The sequence below is a fragment of the Bombina bombina genome, chromosome 1 (genome assembly GCF_027579735.1).
Source record: "Bombina bombina isolate aBomBom1 chromosome 1, aBomBom1.pri, whole genome shotgun sequence".
Classification (NCBI taxonomy): Eukaryota; Metazoa; Chordata; class Amphibia; order Anura; family Bombinatoridae; genus Bombina; species Bombina bombina.
This window is the reverse complement of record NC_069499.1, coordinates 455,859,998-455,873,202: the sequence shown is the minus strand read 5'-3', so window position 1 is coordinate 455,873,202 and position 13,205 is coordinate 455,859,998. Positions and strand designations below refer to the sequence as shown.

At 45.0% G+C, this 13,205-nt stretch overlaps 1 protein-coding gene across 1 annotated transcript in view; it reads right to left on the bottom strand.

The window, feature by feature from the left end:
• The window catches only part of MAP3K20 (mitogen-activated protein kinase kinase kinase 20), a 543,230-nt gene that overhangs the window by 15,353 nt on the left and 514,672 nt on the right, over positions 1-13,205 (bottom strand). Inside the window, exon 17 of the mRNA XM_053712840.1 lies at positions 6,190-6,337. Within this exon, the coding sequence (XP_053568815.1) occupies positions 6,190-6,337 (148 nt within the window). The remainder of the gene's footprint in view (positions 1-6,189; positions 6,338-13,205) is intronic.

The following is a 13,205-nucleotide window of genomic DNA, read 5'->3' as shown; positions in this document are numbered from 1 at the left end:
ATATTTGCACTCAAACTGTTGTTGATTATTGATGGTATCTGTGGATTGCTTTCAGGGGTTGAGGGTGTATACCCTAATTTTAAAGTTAGAATTTAAATGTGCATGTCTGAGTAACATTGTTACTCTTTTTATAAGCATTTTTTATTAAAAGTTATGTTTTATATTGATGTATCAATTCTCTTTTCTATTTATTGTATCCAAGTGAGTGCTTATTTAAGGTGCTTCTTTCCCTCTTTCTATATCATATTATGTGAAAAGAGAAGCAAAAGAGCTGATGCGTGAAATGATAGGAGCACTAACCGAGAGAGCTGACAGCCCAACGAGCACAAAGACAGCACTAATTGATTGATCTGGGGGCATTTAAGTCCACAGTGGGTACCCACGGTCTTTCAGTGATTGGATAACCTTTTCAATTCACCAGGTATAAGAGTCTTTTGCCCCTCCACTTGGAGTCCAGAATTTTGTCTATTTCGTAATCAGTTTGGCCATCAATCTCAATTGAAGTAGTGTATTTTGATGCTTTAGAGAATCTATTTGTGACCAATGGTTTCAGTAAGGAGACATTAAACACTGAATGGATACAAAGGGAGGATAGAAGAACGAGATTACAAACCATAGGATTCACCTTCTTGAGATTACCTAATGGGCCTACAAACTGGTTTACCCGATTAGCAGTAGCTTGTTTTAAATGGAGACAGTGAGACTAAATCACCTGGTTGATAGGAGGGAACTACACATCATTTTCTATTAGCTTGTACTTGATATCATTGAGTAGTAAGTAGAAGTAGTTTTCTGACCTGTTTCCAGTGGCGTTGAAGAAGGATTGTTCTCTTGTTGACTGCTGAAACATGGGGGATTGAACATGCTAGAGGAAAGATTTTTGGTTTGTAACTAAGGGCAGCTTGAAAAGGAGACATCTGATTGGCAGTATGATACAAAGAATTATGGGCAAATTCTGCTAATGGTGGGAGGTCAGACTAGTTGTCCTAAGTAGATGGAATGTAATTTCGAAGATAGGCTTCAGGGTCTTGATTAGTTCGCTCTGTCTGCCAATTAGACTTAGGATGAAATGCGGTGGAAAGAGCAATAGGGACATGGAAACTTTGACATATTGATTTTCAGAATTTGGAGACAAATTCATTGCTCTTATTAAATACAATTTTAAGTGGTAGATCATGAAAATGAGGGATATGCAAGATAAAAAGGGATGTCAACCTTTGAGTTGTAGGTAGTCCAGAAAGGGGAACAAAGTGAGCCATCTTTGAGAACTTATAAACAGTAACCCTTGTGTGATTCTTAAAAATGGGAAGATCAGTAATGAAGTCCATACTCAAGTAAGATCAAGGTCTCTTTGGAGTAGGAAGAGGTTGAAGAAGTCCATAAGGTTGCTTACAAGAAACATTATTTACAGCACAAATTTAACAGGCCTTGATATATCATGGGTGTCACAGGAAAGAGTTTGCCACCAAACAAACTCTTGAAGACGTCTTTTTGTTTTAATAGGAATGTAGAGCTTGTCAGAAGGAGAAGTTCATTCTACAGGCAAATCTTCTTGGGCATCTTGTAATTGTTGCAGGACCTTGCAAGAGATTGAGGCAATGATCTTGTGTGTTGGGATTTTGTGTTCTGGATGGCTCTTTGTATTTTCTTAAGAAAAGAATTGTCAGAAGAGTGCATCAGCCTTACAATTCTTGGAATCTGGAATGTAAGACATAACAAGGTTGAATCTGACAAATAACATAGATCATTGGCTTGCCTTGCATTTAATCTTTGAGCAGATTGCAGATACAGCAGATTTTTATGATCAGTTAATTTTAAAAAGGGTGTTGTAGTAACCTCTAGTAAATGTCTCCATTCAGCTAAATCCATTCTTATAGCCAATAGCTCTTTATTTGCCATATCATAGTTCATTTCAAGTTTTGAGAATTTCTTGGAGAAATAGGCTTTTTTAAGGGATATTACAAATAGGTTCAGACTTCTTAGAGCTAGTCATACCATATACTAAAGCAAATGATAAGTCTATGAAATTCCCTACTGCTCCAGCACTTGGGACTGAATAACAGTTTCTCCAATCTTGAACTGGATAGGGACAATAAGTTTTGATTTGAAACAATTCTGACTTAATTCTCCCCATCCAAAATGAATTAAGCTCTGGCTTTTAATGGCCGGGTTGGGCAGTCACTTAGGGGATAACCTTAAGCCCAACAATAGAGACATAATCCTAAAATACGCCTTCTCAGTTTCTCAGCATAAGGTTCCTACTTTCATGGGTTTGTCCAGAGGAGAAGCAGAGGAAGTAGGGGAAGGTGGTTGAAATTGAGCAGCCAACTTCACCCGAGGGTGATGAAATCTCCTGACATGATCCTTCTCTTGAAAGCATTTTTGATGTCTGGTGTCGTTAGGTACATAAAGAGATTTATGCCTCCAGAGACTCTGGAACTTCTCTATAGACCAACTCCTCTTTGATTCGGTAAGTTGGTCGAATTTCAATAATTGGCTAAGGCAAAGAGGCCCATTTATCAAGCTCCAGATGGAGCTTGAGGGCCTGTGTTTAAGGCGAGCCTGCAGGCTCGCCAGGAACAGCATTTATGAAGCAGCAGTCTAAAGGCTGCTGCTCCATAACCTGTCCGCCTGCTCTGAGCAGGCAGACAGACATTGCTGCAATTCAACCCGATCGAGTACGATCGGGTTGATTGACACCTCCCTGCTGGCGGCTGCAAATCTGCAGGGGGCGGCGTTGCACCAGCAGCTCACAAGATGTTGCTCTCCACATTCAGCGATGTCTGGCAGACCTGATCCACACTGTCGGATCAGGTCCGCCAGACCTTTGATAAATATCCCCCAAAGTCATGCAGGCCGGTCAGCAGCAGACACAGCAAAAAAAAAAACAAATCACAGTCCAAAAACAGGTTAAAGTTCAATGGCCAGATGGCCAGATAAGTAGTAGAATCACAAGACGAAAGCAAGGTCAGAAGGCAAGACAAAGGTCAAAGTTCCAAACAGGCAGAGAGATGCGAAATCCAAAAGAATAGTCAAAGTGCAAACAAGAGGGTCAATAACAGAAGACAAACTTGAAGACTAGTAAACAGCACACCTAGGATCAGACTCCAAAACATGGGCAAAGAAGGGCAGAAGGTCCAGCCCTAATGCACTTTTCAGAATAGCGCTCCAAAGCTGATGTGCACAATGGCCGTGTGTTCCAGAGCTGAAGCATGCAAAGAGAAGGAAAAGAGTTGACGCACGCAACAACTGGAGCACTAACCAAGAGAGCTAAAAGTCTGATGAGTGCAGCGGCAGCGCTAATGGTGAACCATATCATGACAAAGAAATATACAATATATAATATAGATTTATTATTTATAGACTAGTCCTAAAGCCCGTTCACACAGGCCATTTTTTGCAGTACAGCGGTCCCACCCCTTGCACTCTCTCCCTCCCCCCTCTCTCTCCATCCCCCCTCTCTCTCCTCCCTCTCTCTCTCCCCCCTTTCTCTCCCCCCTCTCTCTCCATCTCCCCTCTCTCTCTCCCCCCTCTCTTCTTTTCCCCCTCTCTCTCTCTCCCCCCCTCTCTCCCCCTCTCTCTCCCCCCTCTTCCTTTCTCTCCCCCCCTATCTCCCCCTCTTTCTCCCCCCTCTCTCTCCCCCCTCTCTCTCCCCCATCTCTCTCCCCCTCTCTCTCACCCATCTATCTCCCCCTCTCTCTCCCCCTCTCTCTCTTAACTCTCCTTTTTTGCTTTCTCTCCCCCTTTTCTTTTGATTTCTCTTCCCCTCTCTTTTGCTTTCTCTCTTTCCCCCTCTTATTTTCTCTCTCCCCCTCTATTTTGCTCTCTCTCCCCCTGTCTTGCTCTTACCCCTCTCTTATCCTATCTTTAGCTCTTTCCCATCTCTTTTGTTCTCTCCCCCTCTTTCTATCTCTCTCCCCTCTCTATCTCTCTCCCCTCTCGCGCAACTGTGCCCGGCCCCGCTCTTTCATGCAGACCACACCCCTTCATGTCTGGCCACACCCACTTCACATCCAGCCACGCCCACTTCTGCCTGCACCGCAGATCAGGTAGGGACTCTAAGGCCAGGTGTGTTTGTCCTCATGCTGTCTCTACTGCGCATGACAGCTTCGGACAAACACACTTGACCTTTTAGAGTATAGGATTATATGTAGAATTATTCCACTTCATGTATGCTTTGTCTACTATTTCCGATATTCCCGTTCTTTTCATACTTCCTGATCATTCTATGCTTACATTGTAGCCACCTCACCTGAGATGGCAACATTGTTATATTTTGCAATACACATTACATTTTTACAATCAATTATCACTTTAGTGGGCATATTATATTGTGAGAGCCAAACATGTTACACCCTTGAAATTGTTGCACGCTTGGAATTACTTAAACACATAAAACAAAAACACTATTCAGAAGAAAACAGTTTCTGTTTTCTTTTTATAAAATAACAATTTAGATGTGAGTGACTCTTTAAATAGTTATAGGGAACATCTATCATTATTCAAATCTTTCTATTTATAGTTCCTATTTTATTTACTCATGTCCACTAACTGCAAATGTTTCTTTGCCCTTCAAAATTACCAATAATTAATTTTACATTTAATCTCAATAATTAATGTATTTTAATATAATGATGTAAACATTAAGAGTATTATTTGTTTTAGTTTTTATAATACAGATGCATTTATTTTTGGTTCTTTTCTAATTGTTTGTTCGGCAGCTTTTTTTTTTTTTTAATTATCTCAGCTGTTTTCTTTTAGCAACTTCTTTTTCCCAACAATACATTTTTTAACAGCCATAGCAAAAACACAAAGCAAGCAGATTTTTCTAATTAGCCTGAAACAGAAGCCTGCAGGAGCAATGCTAAACAATGTATGTTCCATCTTGCATGTTATTCCAGATGCTGCATGCAACCTCTTCTAAAGACAACAACACAACTTGCTGTATCTCTACAAAAAGGGTTATATGTGGTTACAGTGTCTTAAATAGGATTATCACTGTTCCACAGGTTACAGAGTCTTAAAGGGACATTAAAATCAAAATGAAACTTTCATCATTTAGACTGAGGGGCCGAATTATCAAGCTCCGAATGGAGCTTGACGTCCCTGTTTACACGTGAGCCTTCAGGCTCACCGGAAACAGCAGTTATGAAGCAGCGGTCTAAAGACTTAAAGAGCAGGAGGATAAGTTATGTTCGCCTCAGAGCAGGTGGACCTAACTTGTCCACCTGCTATGAGGCGGTGGACATCAATCCGCCCGATCCTATACAATCGGGCTGATTGACACCCCCTGCTAGCGGCCGATTGGCCGTGAATCTGCAGGGGGCGTAATTTCACAAGCATTTCACAAGAACTGCTTGTGAAATGATAACACGGCATTTATCGATGCGCGGCGGACATGATACGCTACATCGTATCATGTCTGTCCGCACTTTAATAATTTGACCCCATAGTCTACTTAAACATTGTTATTGTTGAAAAAGATAGATAATGCCTTTATTACCATTCCCCAGTTTTGCATAACCAAAACTTTTATATTAATACACTTTTTATCACTGTGATTACCTTGTATCTAAGCCTCTGCAGACTTCCCTCTTATCTCAGTACTATTTACAAACTTTAATTTCAGCTAATTACGGCTGACTCATAAATAACTCCACGGGAGTAAGCACAATGTTACCTGTGTGGCCCACATGAACTAGCACTGTCTAGCTGTGAAAAGTTAATAAAATGCACTGAGATAAGAGGCGGCCTCCAAGGGCTTAGCAATCAGCTTATGAGCCTACCTATGTTTGGCTTTCAACCGTGAATACCAAGAGAACAAAGCAAATTTGACTTTTAATTTTAAAATTAATTTAGACTTTACTGTTCGTTTAATGTGATTTATATTTCTTAGAATTTAAATGTAACAGACACTAGGACATGGGAGCTTTCTATAGGTACCATTGCATATGGCAAATTCATGTCATTATAGTTGCAAAGTAGCTTCAGTTCACTTGGTCATTCTATGCTGAACGTATTTTACACAAAAGCTTATGATTCTTGGATGGCTGATTGAATTTTGCTGAAATTTAACAGTTTACCTAAGACTAGCAATCATTCTTTTTTTATTTACATATAAGTGAAAAACTAGCTTTTTTATGGTAATATGACACTTTTATACAACCTTTGGTAATTACAAACTCTTACTTGAGTCATTATTGCTGGTCTTGCCTTCAGAGTTTTGTAGAGATGACTTTATTGCAAGTTGAACAGACTTCACTGCATCTTGCATTTTCATATTGTTCCAATAGATTTTGTGGACGTGTTTTGTCATTCTAGGAGTTCTGACATCATTCTGTTTGAAACACATGAAACAAAGAAAAAACTTTTCAGCACCATTAATTATTATATAAAATTGCTATATGCTGCACCAGTATTACAATAAATCCAGAGAGTTAAACAAAAGACAATATCACAAAAAATAAAGGGGTAGAGATACCTACCAATTACAATCTACTGTTAAAGGGACGGTACTCTGTAATTTTGTTTTAACGTTAATGTGTTTAATCAGATCTCAGATGTTGCGAGTAAAACCCATAAGAAGCTAAATTCTCAAAATATCACAACTACCATCAAATGTATACCCAAAAACTCCTTTACATATCCCAAACAACAGAACTCAGATCAGACATGAAATATCTAGTCGAAAGCAACATTTATACAAAGTAAATACCCTGCAGATACGGTATATTTATATATGGATGGGATATACCAAACCTATTTGTTCACACTTCACATAATTGTTTCAAAATGCCATTAAAGATGTAGAATATCCTATCCAGTGTATTCAGGTGTGACAAACAACCTCAAATAGTTAAAATTACTTATATCAAATAAAGTATATACACATATATCTCTGTGATATGTATAAACAGTTCTAGAAGGAAAAAAAAATGCTGAGGCAAATAGGAAATTAGGTTACAGTACAAAAGGAACCAGGGATCATCCAGGTAGGGTTAGGTAAAGAAAACAGATCTGCCAATACCCAGAAGAGAAGGGCAGTGGGTAACATACGACTAGATTAGGAGTTTTGCGTTATGGGTGAAAAAGCAGCATAAAGGTAAAAGTCTTTTTTCAATGGGACTTCTTTTACGCCGGTATTACGAGTCTGCCTGGGAGCCCAAAAAGTGAGCGGTACAGCCAATACCGTCAAGATCCATACCGTAAACTGAAAGTCAGTAGTTATGGGTTTTACGCTACAAAGCTGTAACATAAAACTCATAACTAAAGTGCTAAAAACTACACTAACACCCATAAACTACCTATTAACCCCTAAACCGAGGCCCTCCCGCATCGCAAATACTAAAATAAAATGATTAAACCATAATCTGCCGCTCCGGATATCGCCTCCACTATAATAAACTTATTAACCCCTAAACCGCCGCACTCCCACATCACAAACACTAGTTAAATATTATTGTTACAGAAGCATTAGTTATTTTGTTGTGAAGAGCTTATTTCCCAGCAGCAATGCCTGAACCAGCAAGCCAGCGCCTAAGAAGGGCTCCAAGAAAACCGTAACAAGTATCATTTCATAAAGAGTTAACTCTTTTTTTTCAGCTTTTAGAAACTATTGTCTAATCACCTCTGGAGCCAGACTGCTAATTGATAAGATGAACTTGTAAACTTGTTATCTTAAGTACTGTAATCCTATTGTGGCCTGTCAAAGGACAGTGCTCTCTATCTAAATGTGTGATGGGGGATTTTGTGCTTCCCCCCCTCTCCCCCTGGGAGTGCCCTGTGTGCATGTAACCTTAATAAAAAGCAGGCTGGGCATCCCAGTCCTGAGTTCTTGTTTGACCCTCAATCGCAGCGTTGACTCGTTTTTGTGGGCAGAAGGGTATCCTAGCTGTACTGCAGCTAAGGGAGATTATTCTATATTTGCGAGACTCATATAGAATACTATGGAAAGCAGCTTCTCCCCTCTTTAGCAATAGGGATCCAGGCTACTAAGCGGTCCATCTCTCAGCGAGACTAAGGGTAACCGTAACATTTGGCGGCAGCGGCGGGATTTTCCTGGATTTCCTAGGAGAGGTACAGAACGGATGGAGAGCGCTTACGAAAAATTGAAGCGTACAACCCTAAAGGATTTACTTGAAAGCAGAGGGGGGTACGCCAGCAACCGGCCGAGGAGAGAGCTAATCGCAGAATTGACCGAACTGGATCAGAGCTTCACAATGGCGGAAACACCGACCACGATTAGTGACGAAAAAACCAGGATTGTTCGGGAAAGGCTCTCATTATACGGGCCGAACCCCTCCATGGAATTGGTACAGCAGTTGATGGCGGAGGCGGACGAGGATATACGAGAGACTCGAGCCCACGAACTCAACCTAGCGAACGCACACCGCAATGCTGAAGCCCCGCAGGTAATCATCCCTGTCGAAAATGCTGGGAGGCCCAAGATACCCTATGCGGCATTTCGACCCTTCCTAGAGAGCGAGACAGGGATTGATGAATATTTGGCGGACTTCGAAAGGCAATGTGCCCTGCACCAGATTCCCAACAGAGAGTGGCCCACGATATTGTCTGGGAAACTATCCGGGCGAGCCCTGGAAGCCTTTCGTACTCTGGGTGCTGAGGAAGTGACACAGTATGAGCTAGTTAAGGAGACACTGTTGCGACGGTACGCTGTAACTCCGGACACGTATCGCCGACAGTTTCGGGGCACGGAAAAGAAGCCTAACGATACCCATATGGAATGGGCGCACCGAATGCGGAGAGCGGCAAATCACTGGCTGAGCGGATGTAAAGCGGTGACTGGGGAGGAAATTTTACAATTGTTTCTCTTAGAACATTTTTATAATGGCATGGAACAGCAAGGGAAGGAATGGCTGCGAGACAGGCGGCCTTCTACCTTAGAAGAAGCAGCCAAATTGGCCGATGAACATTATGACTCCCGTCTTCACGAACCCATGAACTACCGAGCTCCAGCACGGGTCGAACCCAGAGAGGTTTACCGTGCACCCCCTCGTGCTGAATTCCGAGCCCCGGTGCCCACAGGGCCCGTCCGACACTCAGGACCACCCAATAACAGCTCTGAGCGTCCCAGACCGACTTGCCACCGATGCAAGCAACCAGGGCATTTCATGGCTAGCTGCCCCCTTAATACGCACCAGACACCCAGGAATTACAATTACCCCTCTGGGTCCTATCGTCCGGCCCGGGCCCTCTGTGTTAACCAAGAGGCCCCTATGGAGGGATATGTGGGGCCGCTTCACGAGGCAGACCCTGTATATGCTGCCTCAGATAACCGCCAGCACCATCGGCAGAGGGTATGGCTCGAGGGGCGATCTACCGAGGGATTGCGAGACACAGGGGCTACTATCACGCTGGTACAGAGTCATTTGGTGCCAGAGCACAAGCGATCCGGACAGACTGTGGCCGTTAGAGTGGCGGGGGGGGATGTGTACAAAATTCCAACAGCTAAAGTACATCTTGATTGGGGAGCGGGAAAGGGGGCTGTGAACGTGGGCCTAATGGATAATTTACCTGCCGAAGTACTACTGGGCAACGATTTGGGCCCCATGACTTCTGCCTATGCTCCAGTATGCAACAACGAGGCGGACCCAGTGACTACACGGGCCCAAGCCCGGACGGAGCGAGAGCTCTCACCAGTGCGGGAGACACAGGTAAGACCTACCCCGACCTTGCCTGACAGGTTAGGCCCCATACCCTGGGACACCCCAGATGCTTTCGAGGCAGAGTCTAAGACTGACCCGACCTTACAAAAGTACCGGGAACGAGCAGAGACCGGAGGGGGCGGGGCAGATAACGAAACATTCTTATGGGAAAAAGGGAAACTATACCGCTGGACAGAGAAAAGGGGACAGCGTAGGCGACAGCTGGTAGTGCCCCACAAATACCGTCAAGAAATCCTCAAAATAGGCCACGACATCCCCTTAGCAGGCCACCTAGCCGTTACCCGTACCCTACACCGCATTACTCACACGTTCTTTTGGCCAGGGGTGCACGCTGACGTTAGAACTTACTGTAACACCTGCGATGTGTGTCAACGAGTAGGAAGGCGAGGCGATCACCCTAAAGCCCAGCTAGTAAATATGCCCATTGTAGAGGAACCCTTCAGCCGGGTTGCTATTGACCTAGTGGGACCACTGGCTACCCCTAGTCCCTCCGGTAAGCGATACATTCTTACCGTAGTGGACTACGCTACCAGGTACCCAGAGGCTGTCGCCCTATCCAACATACAAGCGGATACGGTAGCGAATGCACTAGTAGAGGTGTTCTCCCGGGTAGGATTTCCAAAAGAAATCCTATCCGACCGAGGCACCCAATTTACGGCTGAATTGACCCAACAACTCTGGCAGGTTTGCAAAATTAAGTCCCTCCTGAGCTCCCCATACCACCCCCAGACGAACGGGCTGTGTGAGAGGTTCAATGGGACCCTCAAGCAAATGCTCAAGACGTTCACTCAGGAATACCGAGACTGGGAACGCTTCCTGCCGCACCTCCTATTTGCTTATCGGGAGGTGCCCCAGGAAACGACAGGGTTCTCTCCCTTCGAGTTGCTCTACGGAAGAAAGGTACGGGGACCCCTAAACCTGATCCGGGAGCACTGGGAGGGAGAGATGGAGGCTGACGGTGTCCCCATTGTGCCATACGTGCTGGAACTCAGGGACCGAATGGAGCAATTAGCCAAATCCATGCGGGCTAATCTCCAGTTGGCCCAGAGAAGACAGAAAGTATGGTACGATCGGGGGGCCCGAAAGAGAATCTTCACCATAGGACAAAAGGTGTTAGTACTTAAGCCGGTGAAGACAGACAAATTGCAGGCGTCCTGGCAGGGTCCCTACCAGATCGTAGAGAAAAGGGGAGACACCACTTATGTGATAGCTAGCTGCCACGACAACAATCTTAGAAAGACATTCCATGTAAACATGCTCAAGGAATATTTTGAGCGACCAGAGAACGTGACGGCCGTATGTTGTTCCCCTCAGGAAGACCCCGACAGTTTACCCATTCCAGACCTATTAGAAAAGAGCCTCCCCACAGGTATAGTGGCACAGGTTCAGATAGGGGACCGACTTAGCCCCACTGAAAGGGAGCAGCTCAACCAACTCCTCCAGTCCAAACACCTCACCTTCTCCCCGAAGCCAGGGTACACTACTTTAACCACCCACCAGGTAGATACTCCGGGACAAGCTCCCTTGCGCCAGGCTCCGTACCGAATCCCCGAAGCAGTTAGGACAGGAATGAAGAAGGAGATCGATGAGATGCTCCAGCTCAGGGTAATTGAGCCCTCCGATAGTCCCTGGGCCTCCCCAGTTGTCTTGGTGCCCAAGAAAGATGGGACCACCCGGTTCTGCGTAGACTATCGGAGGCTCAATGAAAATACCGTGACGGACGCTTACCCTATGCCCAGGGTAGACGAGCTACTCGATCGTATAGCCAGGGGAAATTACCTGACCACTATTGACCTCTGCAAAGGTTACTGGCAGATTCCCCTGGCCCCGGAGGCTATCCCCAAGTCGGCATTCGTCACCCCATTCGGCTTATATCAGTTTAGGGTAATGCCGTTTGGGATGAAGAATGCCCCAGCTACATTCCAGCGCTTGGTGGATAGGCTCCTGGATGGCTTCCAGAGTTTTGCTTGCGCCTACCTGGACGACATAGCGATCCACAGTGAGTCCTGGGAGGACCACTTAGCTCATGTGGGAATGGTTCTGGATCAGATCCGGGCTGCTGGCCTGACTCTGAAGCCAGAGAAATGCCACTTTGGGATGGCCGAGGTACAGTACCTGGGTCACCGGGTGGGGTGTGGAAAACAGCGACCAGAGCCGGCCAAAATAGAAGCTGTCGCCAATTGGCCCACCCCCATCACTAAGACTCAGGTCCTAGCCTTCCTGGGCACGGCAGGGTACTATAGACGGTTCGTACCAGACTACAGCACACTTGCCAAACCCCTGACTGACTTGACCAAGAAGAACTTACCTCGACAGGTCCTGTGGTCTCCCCACTGTGAAACGGCTTTCCAGGCTCTCAAAAATGCTCTAATTAACGCTCCTGTCCTGGCGGCCCCAGCCCTTAACAAACGTTTTATCGTCCATACAGATGCTTCCATGTTCGGGCTGGGAGCCGTCCTCAGCCAAGTAGGCGAAGATGGAGGGGAGCATCCAGTTGCCTACATCAGCCGGAAGCTCCTGCCCCGCGAAGTCAGCTATGCAGCGGTCGAAAAGGAGTGTTTGGCTTTGGTGTGGGCATTAAAGAAATTGACTCCCTATTTATATGGTCAGGAGTTCACTCTGGTCACCGACCATAACCCGTTGGTGTGGCTGAACCGGGTCTCTGGAGATAACGGCAGGCTATTACGTTGGAGCTTATCGTTGCAACCCTTCAATTTCACCATTACTTACAGACCTGGGAAACAGAATGGCAACGCCGACGGGTTGTCCAGACAAACCGACCTCAGCCCCGCATAACCAGCGGTCTGGACAGCCTTAGTCTGCCCCGAAAAGGGGTCAGACCGTGTCTGCCAGAGTGTTCCACAGAAAGGGAGCACTGTTACAGAAGCATTAGTTATTTTGTTGTGAAGAGCTTATTTCCCAGCAGCAATGCCTGAACCAGCAAGCCAGCGCCTAAGAAGGGCTCCAAGAAAACCGTAACAAGTATCATTTCATAAAGAGTTAACTCTTTTTTTCAGCTTTTAGAAACTATTGTCTAATCACCTCTGGAGCCAGACTGCTAATTGATAAGATGAACTTGTAAACTTGTTATCTTAAGTACTGTAATCCTATTGTGGCCTGTCAAAGGACAGTGCTCTCTATCTAAATGTGTGATGGGGGATTTTGTGCTTCCCCCCCTCTCCCCCTGGGAGTGCCCTGTGTGCATGTAACCTTAATAAAAAGCAGGCTGGGCATCCCAGTCCTGAGTTCTTGTTTGACCCTCAATCGCAGCGTTGACTCGTTTTTGTGGGCAGAAGGGTATCCTAGCTGTACTGCAGCTAAGGGAGATTATTCTATATTTGCGAGACTCATATAGAATACTATGGAAAGCAGCTTCTCCCCTCTTTAGCAATAGGGATCCAGGCTACTAAGCGGTCCATCTCTCAGCGAGACTAAGGGTAACCGTAACAATTATTAACCCCTAATCTGCCACCCCTAACATCGCCGCCACCTACCTACATTTATTAACCCCTAATCTGT